This window comes from Microchirus variegatus (genome assembly GCF_963457635.1).
Source record: "Microchirus variegatus genome assembly, chromosome: 9".
Lineage (NCBI taxonomy): Eukaryota > Metazoa > Chordata > Actinopteri > Pleuronectiformes > Soleidae > Microchirus > Microchirus variegatus.
In genome coordinates this window covers 5,709,945-5,727,003 of record NC_139810.1, presented here as the reverse complement: position 1 = coordinate 5,727,003, position 17,059 = coordinate 5,709,945, and the positions used below count along the sequence as shown (strand labels likewise).

The 17,059-nt window shown below is 41.9% G+C and overlaps 1 protein-coding gene across 1 annotated transcript; it reads left to right on the top strand.

Annotated features, from left to right (window-relative positions):
* Positions 1-1,380: 1,380 nt before the first annotated feature.
* Positions 1,381-15,061, top strand: brpf1 (bromodomain and PHD finger containing, 1; the record flags this gene model as incomplete). The annotated part of the gene is made up of 15 exons (XM_083895261.1): positions 1,381-2,123; positions 3,393-3,582; positions 3,679-3,966; positions 5,243-5,760; positions 6,379-6,585; positions 6,689-6,818; positions 7,117-7,245; positions 7,927-8,398; positions 9,281-9,604; positions 10,534-10,812; positions 10,896-11,043; positions 11,804-11,937; positions 12,611-12,723; positions 12,822-12,980; positions 14,860-15,061. 15 exons carry the CDS (start codon positions 1,381-1,383, stop codon positions 15,037-15,039), a joined length of 4,014 nt encoding a protein of 1,337 aa, XP_083751387.1. The 3' UTR covers positions 15,040-15,061.
* Between the last annotated feature and the right edge of the window lie 1,998 nt (positions 15,062-17,059).

Below are 17,059 nucleotides of genomic sequence, written 5' to 3'. Positions count from 1 at the left end.
CATGGGCTTCAATTGTATGTAGTGTTTGTCTGTTATGCTAAGTGTTGTGCTGCAACACGACTGTAGTTAGCATGTAGAAGCAGGAGCTAACCTAACACACTGACCTAAGTTGCACCTGTTATTACAGTAACAGAAGATAAACAGTTCGTTTGTATCTGCCTGCAAACGGTGCGTCTTTTGACACGTCTTCAGTTGACTGGAACACTTAAAAGTACTTTAAGTGAGTGCAGTATTTACTGCTTTTATACGTTTTACACATGTAAAAGTACATGTATGTGTTTATGAATACCTGGAGCACTTCATGCCCTGGTATATACAGTAGAACAGTATTTCTCACGTACCACTGGTGGTACATGTACCACAATTTGAGAATCATGGCTTTAAGGTACTGTTTTGGTGTGTAAAGTGTCTAATACCACTTAACTTTGAGGTGCTTTATAATTAAACCTAATATCCCTCATGTGGAGGATAAAGCGGTAGAAGATGGATGTAAGTTGAAATCTCATTTTATACTATTTATCAATTTGTTTACATGCTGTTGATGATATTCTCCATCATGTGTAATTTGTACCTAACAATGTGAAATATAATTATGGAGTAAAGACTAAAACAGGTTCACGATATTCTTTTAGGTGTCTCTTAAAAGATGACACCCCGGACCCATAGTTGGCTGCAAGGACTGTAGCTAAACCAGCTCTGTGTTTTTGTACAGTATGTTGCTAAACTTGAACCAAAATTGTTGTCTCTTAAGTACTTAAGTAATAGTTAATATCATGCCTGTGATGCTTGCTGGTGATGCTGCACACTTTCCTTGATTTGTGGCTCTTAAGTTCTCCAAACTTCAAAGTACAGTTTAATGTTCCTTTGATGTAACCCAGTGGATGAAAGCAGTTTCATGTCACCCATCTATTAATTCAAGGAACGTCTGTCTGTCCGCCTGTTCAGTTGGTTGTTTGACAGTCAGCTACGTCATGCTGAGTCAGTTCAAGCCCAAGAAGTGGGTACTACTGCACAAGTTACTTAATGACTTTTAGGTTTTGTGAGAATTTCCCTGTATGCCCCAAGTGCACTAATCAAAGTCGTATTTGAAAGGAATAGACGAATGGAGGGGTGGTGCTGGTAGCCTGCAGTGAGTAAATATACTGTAGAAGGATTCCTGCAAATAATCTGTAACATTATGCTTATTTTTTTCCATTAACTCAATTTCGATGTCCACTTTTAATGTTATTATGGTTTATGATCTGTTTATATTGCATATAAACACACAACACATTTGTGAAATACAAGTCTCTGCAACTGATCCATCTGTGCTTCCTGTTTGTTTCCTCTCTGCAGATGTAATCTTGGGGATCATCTGTCCCAGCGGTGGCTGTTGGCACAATGGGGCTGGACTTTGACGTGAAAACATTCTGTCACAACCTGCGGGCCACCAAACCCCCGTATGAGTGCCCGGTGGAGACCTGTCGGAAGGTCTACAAGAGCTACAGTGGCATTGAGTACCACCTTTATCACTATGACCATGACAACCCCACCCCTGCACAGACTGTACCACAGAAGAAGAGGAAGGGACGGCCTCCCCGTGCTTCTCTGGCGGGGTCAGGTGATACTGACGATGGAGGTAACGGAGGCGGAGGAGGCCTGGGCCATGGGGGGAACACCCCAGGTAGCCCCAACCATTCGGATCGCTCTAACTCCCCGGGCAGAGAGACGATGACCTATGCCCAGGCACAGCGCATGGTCGAGCTGGACTTTCAAGGACGCATTCACCGCATAAGCATCTTTGAAAACATCGACGTGGTATCAGAGGAGGACAGCGATGCCGAGAGTGCGCCGCCGTCTGGTACTGGCGGAAACGGTGGAGGAGTTTGTAACGGCAGTGACGGCGGAAACGGAGGTAGCGAGGTAGGAGGGAGCGGCAAGGACCGGTCAGATATCTTGTCTTCTAACGGCGGCAAAGCCACGCCAAAGTCCGGGAAGCATAAGAGTAAAGAAAAGAAGAGGGATGGCTCATCACATCATCACAGCGCTCAGTCTGGGCCTGCAGTCAAGCTGCCCGAAGCGGTGTTCAGAGAGCTGGACCAGGACAGACCTGATGCTCCTCCACGGCCGTCATCTTATTACAGGTATTTTATTGAGTGAGTTGAACGGCAAACCAGAGCCAGATCCTTTCAGTCCTGTAAATATTGCTTTTCACAGTCATTTTAACAAACAAGCAAAACAACAGATGGACAGACATGGGTGGAAATGTAACCACGAGTACTTGGAGGTAATTCTTTTTTAAGTGGTCTGGTGTTTTAAGTGAGCTAATTTATGCTCTTGTTTTGGAAATACTCTGAGGCGAGGTCAGTTTTAATTGGAGAGCATCATTTAATCAGTTGAGGCAATCCAAAGTGCTGTACAAATTGGAACCATTTAAAAATAGAAATAGAGAAAAAATATAAAAACGTTTCAAAGAGATTGCACAAAAAATTTCATAACTTGCATTATCATTTTTTGTGTTTTCCATTAAGTCACACTTTTATTCATCAAAAGAGTTGCAAAAAGAATAGAAAATATACTCAAGACATCGACGAGTTTAGAAATAATGATTTTTATTCCAAAATAATAATTTTGACCTTTCGTCAAAGAACCAGCAAAACTGTTTTCAGCTGTGCTAACATCATTGCACAAGGGTTTTCAAGGGTTTTCTAATCATCCAATAGTCTTCTAACATTAACATTAACATTAGCAAACACAATGTACCATTAGAACACTGGAAATGGGCCTCTATACACCTATGTACATATGCCATTAAAAAACAGACTTTTGCAGCTAGAATAGTCATTTACCACATTAACATTGTATAGAGTATATTTATGATCCATTTATTGTTATATTAATTGAAAAAAGTGATTTTCCTTCAAAAATAAGGACATTTCTAAGTGAGCCCAAACTTTTTAACGGTAGTGTAGATAGGAGAGAAGAGTTGCTCATTCTCAAAATCTCTGGTTAACATGAAGTTGAAGTTGCTGAAGAAGAAACCTCAGTTTTTCAGGAAGTCTGTTCCAATGTTGAGGAACATAAACAAAAAGTGTTGCTTCTTCGTGTTTTGCTTTGACTGTGGGAACAGTCAGGACATCAGCACCTACTGATCTGAAAAGACTGTCTGCTTAATGACTGTCTGCATTTAAGAAGGTAAAACGATCATAAATCTTGTTTTAATCATGAAAAAAACCATAATAATATTAAAACGATTAATTTAATAATCGCTTCATTGTGTCAGCTCTAATTCTCTCTTCATTTCCTTTTCATACATAAAACTGAAGTGGATGCTAATCCTAGTTTTCCACCTTCCTCCACATGTACTGTGGTATAATAATAGTGCTAACTGCTGTCTCTTCACTGGTGTTCAGGTACATCGATAAGTCTGTGGAGGAGCTGGATGAGGAGGTGGAGTACGACATGGACGAGGAAGACTGCATCTGGCTTGAAATCATGAACGACAAGCGGCGGTGTGACGGTGTGACGCCCATCCCTCAGGAGGTCTTTGAGTACCTCATGGATCGCTTAGAGAAGGAGTCATATTTTGAGAGTCACAACAAGGTACGGCTGTGTTTGTATTCTACAAGGGAAGATGATGTTTTGTAACAAAGATAGATGTAGTAACTCTAGATCTCTCCTCACACCCCTTTCGCTCAGGCCGACCCCAGCACCTTAATCGACGAAGACGCCGTCTGCTGCATCTGCAACGACGGCGAGTGTCAGAACAGCAACGTGATCCTGTTCTGCGACATGTGTAACCTCGCCGTGCACCAGGAGTGCTACGGTGTGCCCTACATCCCAGAGGGCCAGTGGCTTTGTCGCCGCTGCCTGCAGTCTCCGAGTCGAGCCGTGGACTGTGCTCTGTGTCCAAACAAAGGGGGAGCTTTCAAGCAGACGGACGATGCTCGCTGGGCACACGTCGTGTGTGCGCTGTGGATCCCAGAGGTAAATCCACACATTACCACATGCATGTCTGATTAGACTAATCTGATTACTTCAACAGGTGTGTAGAGATTATAATTAACATATACACTAGTTTGGGCTCACTTAGAAATGTCCTTATTGTTGAAGGATATGCACTTTTTTTCAATGAATACAACATTAAATGAATCAGAAATACACTCTATACATTGTTAATGTGGTAAACGACTATTCTAGCTGCAAACGTCTGGTTTTTAATGGAATATGTACATAGGTGTATAGAGGCCCATTTCCAGTGTTCTAATGGTACATTGGGTTTGCTAATCGCGTTAGAAGGCTATTGGATGATTAGAAACCCCTTGAAAACTCTTGTGCAATGATGTTAGCACAGCTGAAAAACAGTTTTGCTGGTTCTTTGAAGAAAGGGCAACATTATTATTTTGAATAAAAATCATTATTTCTAATCTTGTCAATGTCTTGACTATATTTTCTATTCTTTTTGCAACTCTTTTGATAAATAAAAGTGTGACTTTTAATGGAAATACAAACAAAATTGTATAGGTGACCCCAAACTTTTGAACGATAGTGTAGGATTTAAAGATAAAAGATTCAAAGATTGATTGAAAAACACTGTTTTTGTCTATTAAAGGAGACATATTATGCAAAATCAACTTTTTAATCGTTTTAATCAATATTTTTGGGACTCTTGGGGCCCTATGAGTAGGCAAAGTGTGAAAGTGTGGTCCGCCTCAGTCGAAGTACAGGAGATAAATCACGCGATGTTGACTTCCGTGACATTTTGCAAATTCCTGGAATTGTTGTCTTGCGGAGCTCCGTTTTGTCCTTAAAAAACGCAAGAGTGCAGGCGAGGGCAATAGTATCCGGAAGAGCAGAAGTCTTCCAAGTGTTCTATTCTTGGCTGCACAGTGCAGCACAGAGTTCTACACAAACTTCCAGCCTTAGAGGATTTACATTTTATATATGACGGCAATGTGCCGGCAAGAGTTGGCAAATGATGGCTTTTCCAAATGCTAACTGCTGTTAGCTGCCGTTAGCCTCAGTGACACTGACGTAGTTTCCTGTGTCTCATTTGCATTTAAAGAGACAGGCACTCAAAAGAGAGCGTTCTGATCAGGGCTCTTGTCAGGGTAATTGAACTACTATGGTGCTTCATCCTTAAGGTATTTTGACCAAAGCATGTCAGAGACATGTTCATTAGGACACCAGGGAACTAGGTTACCTTTGAGAAATAGGCTATAATATGAGTCCTTTAAATCTATTCCTTTCTGCTTTCCCTCAGGTCTGTTTTGCTAACACAGTCTTTCTGGAGCCCATTGACAGCATCGAGCACATCCCGCCTGCACGCTGGAAACTCACCTGCTACATCTGCAAGCAGCGAGGCTCAGGCGCCTGCATCCAGTGTCACAAAGCCAACTGTTACACAGCGTTCCACGTCACCTGTGCCCAGCAGGCAGGGCTCTACATGAAAATGGAGCCCGTCAGGGAGACCGGGGCCAACGGCACCTCGTTCAGCGTCCGCAAGACGGCGTACTGCGACATCCACACGCCGCCTGGCTCGGCCCGGCCTCTGGCAGGAGTAGGCGGTGCCAGCATGGGCTCCTCGCACAGCGAGGGAGAGCTGGAGGAGGACGACGAAACTAGCATCTGTCACGATGAGGACTCCAAGGGCTGGAGCTCGGAGCGAGCCAAGAGGGCGAAGGCGAAGTCGAGGCTGAAGATGAAGAGGGCGAGGAAGATCTTAGCTGAGAGGAGAGCGGCCGCTCCGGTGGTGTCCGTGCCCTGCATACCTCCTCACAGGTAAACACACTTACACCACAACTACAGGAAGCACACATGTCTGTTTGATGATTTCTTTGGTATGTGGAGCAAAGAAATTAGGAAAACATGAAAAAAGCTTCAAACCGATTAATCGATTATCTAAATAGTTGACGATTCATTTAGTAATCGATTAATAATCGATTGTTTCTGCTCTTAAGAATATATTCACATTTAAGAAGCTAAAGCAATCAGAACTCTTGTTTTAATCATGAAAAAAGCTTCAAACCAATTAATCGATTATTAAAATAGTTGACGATTAATTTAGTAATCGATTCATCGTTTCAGCTCTTAAGAAAATATTCACGTTTAAGAAGGTAAAACAATCAGATGTCTTGTTTTAATAATGAAAAAAAGCTTCAAAACAATTATTGATTCTCAAAAATAATTGACAGTTAATTTAGTCATCGATTAATCGCCTCAGCTCTTAAGAAAATATTCACATTTAAGAAGCTAAAACAATCAGAAATCCTGTTTTAATAATGAAAAAAGATTCAAACCAATTAATCGATGATCAAAATAGTTGGCGATTGATTTAGTGATCGATTTAATAATCGATGAATCGTTTGAGCTCTGAAGCATTGTTTTCTTTCCCTCCAGACTCAGCAAAATCACCAGTAATTTAACGGTACCCAGGAAGAGCCAGTTCATGCAACGCCTTCACAGCTACTGGACGCTGAAGAGGCAAAGTCGCAACGGCGTCCCTCTGCTGCGCCGACTCCAAACCCACCTGCAGTCGCAGCGGCACATCGAGCCCGTCCCTCCGCAGCCTCCGTCACAGCTTCCCACAGTAAATAACACCAGAGTGTATTATGTAATATAATATATGACGAGTGTTCTGTCGTTTAAAAAAAAAAACATTCGACTGATTTGGCGTGTTTTTGGGTTCCGTCGTGTTGGTGTTGCCGAGAGACAGCGAGGAGAAACAGGCGGCCTTGAAGGAGCAGCTCAAGGCCTGGCAGAGACTGAGGCACGACCTGGAGAGAGCCAGGCTACTGGTGGAGCTCATCCGCAAGAGGGAGAAACTCAAGAGGGAGACGGTAAGACACCCATATTGGATTTACTGCTATCAGAATGTTCCGTCTATTGCAGAGTAATTTATATTTTGCAATTATGCAGACTCAAAATAAGCTATTTTACAAAGAAAATTTGTAAAAAAAAAAGGTTTTCAGTCGTTTTAGTTCATGCCAGACTTTTAAAAGTTAAAAAAAACAAAACACTTTTTTTTTAAATTATTTGTGTTTAAGGAACCCACAGAATTCTTACTGCACAGACTCTGCAACCGCACACTTAGCACTTGATTTGGGCATCTTTTAAAACCTGTGTGTCTGTGTTCAGATTAAAGTGCAGCAGATGGCTCTGGAGATGCAGCTCACCCCTCTCCTGGTGCTGTTGAGGAGTACGCTGGAGCAGTTACAAGAAAGAGACACTAACAACTTTTTCACTGAGCCTGTACCACTGGCAGAGGTAAGCGCGCACGCACACACACACACACACACACAGGTTTGTGCATCTATCCTTTCACACACACTGCAACCACTTTCTTTCGTTTGGATGGCCAATCCCGAGCCTTATACCTCACCTTAACCCTAACCAGTTAATGCTCAGCCCTAAATCTTAGCCCTGACATTAACCAGCTCCTCAGTAATGAGGTTCAGCCTCATTAGGACCAGGTTTTAGTCCCCATGAGGACTTCTGGTCGCACTTATGCCAGAAAAAGAGGTCACTGTTGCTTTTTCATGTCAGTGTGATTTTTGTCATCTGATAACTTGGGATGGTCTTCAATCTATTGCATCTGTTTGTGTAATACACTCCCTGGTCACTTTATTAGGTACACCTATGCAGTAATGCAATCTGGATCAGAAAATGCTAAAAAGAAAAACGTCAATCAGTGTTTGTGAAACCTGGAAATGACAATTTCTCAAATGTCTTGTTTTTGTCCTCAAACCAAAATGCTTCAGTTTTAATGATTTCTTTGTTATGTGGAGCAAAGAAACAATTTCATTTAAGAAGCTGAAACAATCAGAAATCTTGTTTCACTCATGAAAAAAGCTTCAAACCCATTATCGATGATCAAAATAGTTGACGATTCATTTAGAAATCGATTTTACTCATAATGGCCACATTTCTCTATCTGCTACGCCCCAGGTGCCAGACTACCTGGACCACATCGACACTCCTATGGACTTCCAGACCATGTGGAACCTGCTGGAGTCCCATCGCTACCTCACCTTCGAGGCCTTTGAGGCCGACTTTGGCCTCATCGTCAACAACTGCCTCAAGTACAACGCCAAGGACACGGTGTTTTACCGCGCTGCGTTGCGGCTCAGAGAGATGGGCGGCTCCGTCATCAGGACAGCGCGGCGGCAAGCCGAGCGCATCGGCTTCAACTACGAGAGTGGCATGCACCTCCACAGAGAGCCCAGTCCAGACGCTCAGAGAGACCAGGACCGAGACCGGGACCGGGAGAGGGAAAGAGAAAGGGAGAGGGAGCGAGAGCGAGAGCGAGAAAGTGACAGAGACAGAGACAGAGACAGAGACAGAGACAGAGACAGAGACAGAGACAGAGACAGAGACAGAGACAGAGAAAGAGAACGGCCATTGTCTTCTAATGAAGAAGGTGAGTGATTTTTTTTACTTCAAAAAGACAAAAAACTATAAAGTGGTTTATTTTTATTAATACCAAGGATAACAGACTGTTAATGTATGAAGATTGGACAGGTGAGAAGAAATGTCACACTTTACCTTTGGCTTTATTGTGAGGAGAGAAATAGGAGGAGGATAAGAGGAGTCTGTTTGGCACAAAGGGGTCAGATTGTTGAGATTAAGAATAATTTCTCACTGGGTTTATTTAAATTAAATTAAATTAAATTAAATTAAATTAAATTAAATTCATTTAAATTAAATTTGATTAGAATAAATTAAGATAAGATAAGATAGAACTTTATAAATCCCGATATTAAATTACTGTTTCAGGTGCAAAAATAATAATTTCTAATGTGGTTTGTTTAAATTAAATTAAATTAAATTAAATTAAATTAAATTAAATTAAATTAAATTAAATTAAGAAAGCAAAAATTACAATAATAACAAATACAAAAATAATTGTTTCTCATGTGGTTTGATTAAATTAACAATTATAGAAAATAACAAATACAAAAATAGCAATAACAATATAAGATAACAAAAATAACATCAAAAGTGAAATATAAAATAAAGTGTCAAAATAAACGTCGAAATTGTGGTTGTTTGAAGTACTGACACTTAGATGGACACTCTGAAAACATGGCTGCTAGTGGGAAAAGTCTTATTTCTGTGTGTGCGTATAGGAGAGAGAGTATATGTTTGTATTTGATTTATATTGTTATATGTTTATAAAAATGAGTCGTACCTGAAGAGCCTCAGGTCAAGTTTTGTGACTCTTGAAAGCACAGATTTCGGTCATTGTTGACTCTCCTGCTCCCTCTGAACTTGTCGAACACCTTTCTTCTCTCCCGCTCAGACCTCCTCCTGCCAGAGAACCGTCGACGGCTGCCTCTGGAGGAGCAGCTGCATTACCTGCAGGTGCGCCTCGACGAGGTCAACTCGGGCAAGCACAGCATCGGTCAGTCGCGGCGAGCCAAAGCTCTGCGGAAAGAGATCAGCGTCATCAAGAGGAAGCTCGCGCACCAACGGGAGGGAGGTCCCGGCATGGCGGGCCGGGAGTCTGTGGGAGGAGGAGGAGGAGGTGGAGGAGACCGGGGCTCGTCGCTCCCCCATCACCCTTCATCTTCAGGACACCACGACGAGGGGGGAGAGAGCAGCAGCCAGGAGATTAGTGGAAAAGGTGAGTGTGGAAGGACGTTCAATTTCATCAGTTGGATTTTATCAACACTGATGCTGCTCATTAATACTGACTAGAGCTGAAACAATTAATCCATTATAAATCGATTACTGAATTAATCATCAACTATTTTGATAATCGATTAATCGGTTTGATTGTTTTTGCTTCTTAAATGTGACCAGTTAGCTCCGTTAGCTGCTTTAGCTCCGTTAGCCCCTTTAGCGTCGTTAGCTCCTTTTAGCGTCGTCAGCGCGACAACAGTGGAACTGGAGCGGTCTGTTTATTAAATGAAAAGAGCAGCGCTACAAATAACCAGCGTACCTGTGTGCCTCTGTTTTTAAAGTTTTTAGCGTTACTTTAGAGACTCATTTTAACAATCAGGAATCATGCATGTAAACATGACGTCACACTAGAGCTGCAACTAACGATTCTTTGCGTAATCGATTAATCTGTCTATTATTTTCTCGATTAATCGATGAATCATTTGGTCCATAAAATGTCATAAAATGTTAAACGTTGATCAGTGTTTGTCAAATCTGGAAATGAGGATGTTCTTGAATGTCTTATTTTGTTCACAAACCAAAATTATTCAGTTTTAGTGATTTCTTCGTTATGTGGAGCAAAGAAACCAAGAAAATATTCACATTTAAGAGGCTAAAACAATCAGAAATCTTGTTTTAATAATGTAAAAAAAGCTTCAAACCGATTATCGATTATCAAAATAGTTGCCGATTAATTTAGTAATCGATTAATAATCGATTAATCGTTTCAGCTCTACGTCACGCGCATCTTTTACCGGTCAGTCGCCATGGAAACGCGACATGCGTTAATGTGCGTTGATGTTGTTGATAGATGTGCTAGAGCTGTTATAGGTTTTTGTGTGCTAAACACTGGCTTCCATTCCTAACTCATAAACCTCTCTCCTCGTCAAGATCTCAGTGTCTCCTCATCTGCCCTGGCTCCAGAGGTGGGCCGCCGCACATCCGTCCTCTTCTCGAAGAAGAACCAAAAAATGGCCGGACCCCCCAAAAGGCCGGGCCGCCCGCCCAAAAACCGAGACATTGGCTACGGCGGCGCAGGCGTGAGCCAAAGCCCCATTGGGCCCCCTCAGCTGCCCATGCAGTCTCACAGCAGGCAGAGGAAGAGGCCTCGCAGCCCGCGCAGCACCTCCAGCTCTGACAGCGACAGCGACAACGATGACCTGCTGCCAGGTACAGCACACACACACACACAGATGATTTGTATAATACATTTGTACACACTCTGATCTCTGTCTCTGTGTCTTTCCTTTTAGGTTTGCCAACTAACGGTTTTGACGGCGGAAACCAGCCGGTGACGGAGAGCTTCCTCGTTTACAGGAACGAGCCCCGTCTTCCTCGTTCCAGCTCCGACTCGGAGTCGACAACCAGCAGCAGCAGCAGCGCAGCATCCGACAGGACCAGGTGAGTCTGAACAATCAGTGTCAAATCATGTTTATGCACAGGGTTTTAGCAGATCTAGCTGCTGCTGCTACACACGCTCAGATATATGCGAGCAGAGGAGGTGCACAAGTCAAGTTTTCTCCACATTATGCTGCAAAGAGAATATGTCGCCTGCCTCAGCTTTAACAGATCACAAAAAATATCCAATAATAAGGTAATACCTTGAAGAAATAGTGCTTTAAAGCTTTATTTTGCAAATTACACACAGTTGTTTTCATCGTCTTCTTCATCGTCTTATTGTGACATTGAGGTTGCGGTGTAGCCACACAGAAGCCAGGAAGTGTGACTGCACCTGGCTGCTGGTCAACAAGACGCCTTCCCAGCATGCAGCTTGCTGTAAAACCACAGCTTGACAGTTTTTTGTTTTTTGTTTTTTTTAGTTAATATCTTATTTAAATCACCTTTACCCTAAATATAACTCTGAGATTTTAAACTGTGTTTTTTTAACTCGTGAGCCCTGGCTAGTATTATTCCCTTATGATTCCAGAATCATCATGTAGCATAGGATTTTTACAGTTAATAAAGAGATGGAACAGGATTTATATTTTGTTTTTATTGTATTTGTCAAAACTGAACAGCAACATCTGCTTTATCAGATAGCACGGTGTGGTTGTGGTGTAAATGTGGGCTTTTGATAGCATCTTTGACCAGCTTATATATTAGCGTCACATGCTTGTATTAAAGTTCAGTCCACTTTTATATCTCTCTCTCTTTTTCTCAGCACGACTCCCTCCAAACAAGGCAGAGGGAAGGCGTCTTTCTCTCGCTCGGCTTTCCAGGAAGACAGCAGCGAGGAAACGTCAGGCACAGAAAATGATTCCTACTCTGTTGGGGGATCGAGAAGCGTTTCACACAGTAAGCACATTTTTCACACACACACAAACTCGCACGTCAGTGCATACACGTCACAAGTCGTAACTGCAGGCTGCAGTTGATTTTATTAACCGATAAACAAATGCCAGATTGTTGCTGCCTTGTGCTTTGTTTTTCATCTAAGACATTCGTATCTGTCGTCTTCGTAGTTTTTCATCAAAAAGTTTGGGCTCACTTAGAAATGTCCTTATTTTTGAAAGAAAAGCACTTTTTTTCAATGAATCTAATATTAAATGAATCATAAATACACTCTATACAGCTATTACATACATGCATGCTAATCGCGTTAGAAGGCTATTGGATGATTTGAAAACCCTTGAAAACTCTTGTGCAATGATGTTAGCACAGCTAAAACAGTTTTTCTGGTTATTTGACTAAAGGGCAAAATGATTATTAGTATTTATGATCTTGTCATTTTCTTGACTATATTTTCTATTCATTTTGCAACTCTTTTGATGAATAAAACTGTGAATTTTAATGGAAAACACAAACGAAATTGTATAGGTGACCCCAAACCTCCAAAAGTGGACTTGTATACATACAAACAGCCAAAAGGCTACAATAAAAGAACACATGGAAAGGCAAAAAAGTGTGAAAAGAAGTGAAGTTAAATAATTCTTACTTGTCTTCCCCTTCCTGTGTGTGTTACTGTCAGTGCGTAGCCGGTCCAGGTCAGGATGCTGGATGACATCTGACGACTACACCTCTCTGGAGGCTCTGGACCTGGTGTGGGCCAAGTGCAGAGGTTATCCTTCGTATCCTGCTCTGGTGAGAACAGAGGGCCATTGTGTTTAGAGCACCCTAACAGTTAGCAGTAGTAATAGCTGTATTTCTAAACCTCCTCATTCTGGCCCTTTGCGTAACAGATAATTGATCCGAAGATGCCCAGAGAGGGGGTGTTCCACCGGGGGGTTCCCATCCCTGTCCCTCCTCTGGATGTGCTGAAGCTTGGGGAGCAAATGACGCAGGAAGCCCGAGAACACCTCTTCCTGGTTCTCTTCTTTGACAACAAGAGGACATGGTCAGTGCTTTTGATTTTTTTTATCCACATGTAATCAGAGATATATTTATGTGTGTATATGTATATATATGTATGTGTGTATATGTGTATATATATATATATATATATATATATATATGTGTGTGTGTATATATATATTAGTGCTGTGCAATAGGTTAACGGGCGTTAACGCATGACATGTTTCCATGATGACTGACCGGAAAAAGACGCGCACGACGTCAAGTTTACGTACCCTTTACCAGTTAGCTCCATTAGCTGTGTTAGCTGCATTAGCTCCTTTTAGCGCCGTTAGCGTGCCTACAGTCGAACTGGAGCGGGCTGTTTATTAAAGGAAAAGAGCAGCGCTACAAATAACCAGCGTACCTGTGTACTGCGTATGTGTGCGTGTGTCTTTTTCCGGCCAGTCGTGACGCTGTTAGCGCGTTAACGTTTGACAGCACTAATATATATATATGTATGTGTGTGTATATATATGCATGTATGTGTGTGTATATATGCATGTGTATATATATGCATGTATGTATATATGTCTATATGTTTGTATATATATGAGTGTGTATATACGTTTGTATTGTGTGTGTATTTGTATATATGTGTGTTGTGTGTGTATATATATATATGTGTATGTAAATATGTATTTACATACATACATACTACAGTGTTTAAAGTCATGAAACAATGCGTGTTTACTGAAAACTTGAAGAAAGGAAAAATATCTCACAGTGAGAGTTCTGCTTCCGTGTGGATTTGGCCTTTGTTCTTTATTTTCTCTTGTTTTTCTTCTAAAATAATGATGAAATGATGAAAAAAAACAAAAAAAAAACAAGACATCAGCAAAACTCCATCTCCTGGTGTTAGCGTACGTTTGCTTGTGCATGTGTGCGTCTCGGCGGTGATAGTTCAAAGGAAGGTGCAAGACGACAGAACGCTTAGCAAGAAATAGGGCAAACGTGGTTTTTGAGAATTCGAGAGGAAGGAGAAGAACTCGGTGTCTTTTAGGTCAGAGTTTGTGACAAGAAGACACTTTTATGTTGTTTTTTTAAACTGCTGTGGTGGCGATCACTTGACCCAGCAATCAGAAGGAAGATCACCAGTTGTACAGTAACACACACTACAACAAGCTGTTAAAAGTCCAGTGTGTGACATTTACAAGAGCTGATTCATCACTAATAGGCTATAAATGAACTATAACTCAAGTTCAACAGTCTTTCTGATTCTGATTCTGAAGTATCCCAAACATTTGACACTTTATGCCAAAAATCCAGGTCAAGGCATGACCCAAAACACACTAGTGTGTGTTTTTTAACACTTTAAGTCCCAAACATAAAGCACTTTTTAACTTTAAAATACAATGATGTTTTTTAGAGTCTTCCCTTTCAAGTCACCTGTGGTTTAAGGCACACCAGCAGCTCTCCTGACAACTCTCTTCTACCCATAAGTATGTTTGTAAAAGTGAATAATAACCACTTTTAAAATAAAAAATGGTTTGGTTTTTATAGCCTTGGAATGTTTCTACAGCAGCCCGAACAGAAAAAACAGCCAGAACGTGTGTTTTATGTTTTGAAACAAAAGCTCATTACACAAACACAGAAGAACAACATCATTTAGAATAGTCGTTTACCACATTAACACTGTATAGAGTGTATTTCTGATTCATTTAATGTTCTAATCATTGAATAAAAAGTGCTTTTCCTTCAAAAATAAGGACATTTCTAAGTGACCGCTACGGTAGTGGACCTCAAACTGTTTGTGAACCTTTATCTATGGGGGTCTATCTAGGACAAGCAGGGTTTTGAGAGACAATATCACAAAATCTGAACTTGAAATCAATAAATAATGCTCTCAAATCAATATATTATGTGTTTTTGTGTGCACGCAGGCAGTGGCTGCCGCGCTCTAAGCTGGTGCCGCTCGGCGTGGACCAGGAGCTGGACAAGGAGAAAATGCTGGAAGGCCGGAAATCCAACATCCGCAAGTCGGTGCAGGTGGCGTATCACCGCGCCATGCAGCACCGCAGCAAGGTGCAGGGAGACCCCAGCAGTGAAACCAGTGACAGTGACTGAACACACACACACACACACACACACTTATACATATGTGTTGGTCCTCGCAGGCGATGTGCAGCGTTGGGTCAACAAGTCAGACTTTGGGACCCTGCCTGTAAGTTTTCTCTACACAGAGCCCAGTCACCGACGGTCAACAGTGGACGGAGAGACGTCCGCTCCTTCAGCCCCAAGACTCGCACACTCCTCCCGCACACTAAGCCCTATTTAATCTGACGTGTAAAATATTGTAAGTAAGAGAATTGAAGAGAGAAAAAAAGAAGAAAAAAGAATAATGATATTGATTGATGGAGGACAAAATATGCTATGTTCAGAATCATGAATCAGAATATTCCTTTATATGTGGTGAATATGTATGTTTGATAAGTTTACAGATCTAAAAAAAGAACACACAAAAAAACAACAAGAGGACATAGTATTACGCTAAGATGTGCACACACGACCCGGCCTCTCACAGAGTTTATTATCGTAGACTGTAGATAGAAAAATGGACGTAGTCTTCCAGTTGAAGCCTCTAGATTCACAATTTTATCTTCTACCACTTTGTTCTCTCTCACACTCACGCCTACGATCAGAAAACCAGACACCTGTTGGACAATATTAGCTGTTTAGCTGCTTTTTTCCGCAGTCAGCACTGAGTCGCCCCCTTGTGGTTAACTGTTACTTCCATAAACTGGAAGACTATGTCCTATTTTTAGTGCTGGGCACGGTAACGGCGGCAACGTTACCCCACATGAACGCATGCCGCGTTTCCATGACGACTGACCAGAAAAATACACGTGACGGCATGTTTACGCGACTCCCGATTGTTACAATTAGTCTCTAAAGTAACGCTTAACTTTAAAAACAGAGGCACAAATAACCAGTACACAGGTACACTGGTTAATTATAGCGCTGCTCTTTTCGTTTAGTAAGCAGACCGCTCCAGTTCGACTGTAGGCGTGCTAACGGCGCTAAAGGAGCTAACGGAGCTAGCTGGTAAACGGTGCCTGGACTCCGGTGACGCGGCACGTAAACTTGACGTCACGCACAATTCATGCGTTAATGTGTTAACGGCGTTAACAGCGTCAACGTTCCATGACAACTGACCAGAAAAATATGCATGTGACGTCATGTTTACGCGACTCTGGATTGACTTTTGATTACACGGGTACGCTGGTTGCTCTTTTCATTTCGTAAACAGACCGCTCCAGTTCTACTGTCGGCGCGCTAACGGGGCTAAAGGAGCTTACGCAGGTAACGGAGCTAACTGGTAAACCGTGCCCGGCACGTAAACATGACGCTACGCGCGTGTTTTTCCCGTCAGTCGTCATGGAAACGCGTCATGCGCTAATGTACGTTAACGTTGCCGGTGTTGTCGCCGTTAACGTGCCCAGCACTACCTATTTTATGTGCAGTGTGTGTCACACATTCCCCATGTGAGAGCTCGGGGAAATGCAGATAAATGCAGATAAAGTAAACAAACAGAACAGGCCTGGTGCTGGTGTCCTTATTTAGTGGAGCACAAACAAAACAAAAAAGACTATTGAGGCCCAAACTGAGGGCAAACCAACGTCATTGTTATTTATTCTGCTCCTCTTCCTTTTTTTTTTTTTTTTTTTTTTTCAATCAAGGTCCACAAGTTTGTTTCACCACGGCTGACTTCTAATCACTCCAACCACACGAGGCGCTGTCACGTGGCGTCTCTTGTTTATCATGTGTCCTGTTTTTACGGTTTTTCCTAATAATGTCGGTCTGTGTCGCGCAGGCCTCCGCTCACAGAATAATAATAATGGTGAGGACTAAAAACAAACAAACTGAAACACTTGATGGCCTCACTGTCTGTCTTAGTCTCAGGCTGGCGGCTGTAGAACTTTTATATAAACAGATTACATGAAGATAGAAGTTTAATAAAAAGAATTGAGTTTTTTGTAAAAAACAACAACAGCTTGTGTTCTTGTCATTGTGGAATATCATCTCTGTGGTTGGTGTTTACCCGGCTTTTATTGCTGTGCGGGAATTTGACCTGCCCGTGTCTTGT